General features: G+C 54.4%; 1 protein-coding gene across 1 annotated transcript in view; it reads left to right on the top strand.

Annotated features, from left to right (window-relative positions):
* Positions 1 to 248, top strand: part of LOC107707112 (kinesin-like protein KIF13A) — a 79,714-nt gene that overhangs the window by 59,527 nt on the left and 19,939 nt on the right. The window contains 2 exon segments of the mRNA XM_016511015.1: positions 7 to 139; positions 228 to 244. Coding sequence (XP_016366501.1) covers positions 7 to 139; positions 228 to 244 — 150 coding nt within the window.

Below are 248 nucleotides of genomic sequence, written 5' to 3'. Positions count from 1 at the left end.
TGACAGGTGGAGTGAAGTGTCACGTCAGATCGAGCTGTGGGTCTCCATACAGGAGCTGAACGAGCAGGGCGAGTATTCGTCTGTAGAGCTTCATCCCAGCAGAGACGTCAGCACTGCAGGAGTGTTTCAGCTGCGCCAGGTGAGACTGCAGTCTGCATTTGTTAATGAGAGCTGCTGATATTCAGGAGCATGAGCGTCTGTGTGTGTGTGTGTGTGTGTGTGTTCAGGGTCACTCGCGGAGGCTGCAG

This window comes from Sinocyclocheilus rhinocerous, unplaced genomic scaffold, assembly GCF_001515625.1.
Source record: "Sinocyclocheilus rhinocerous isolate Xijiao unplaced genomic scaffold, SAMN03320098_v1.1 scaffold4310, whole genome shotgun sequence".
In the NCBI taxonomy this organism is placed as follows: domain Eukaryota; kingdom Metazoa; phylum Chordata; class Actinopteri; order Cypriniformes; family Cyprinidae; genus Sinocyclocheilus; species Sinocyclocheilus rhinocerous.
The sequence above is the reverse complement of the archived record's forward strand: the minus strand, read 5'-3'. Positions and strand labels throughout refer to the sequence as shown.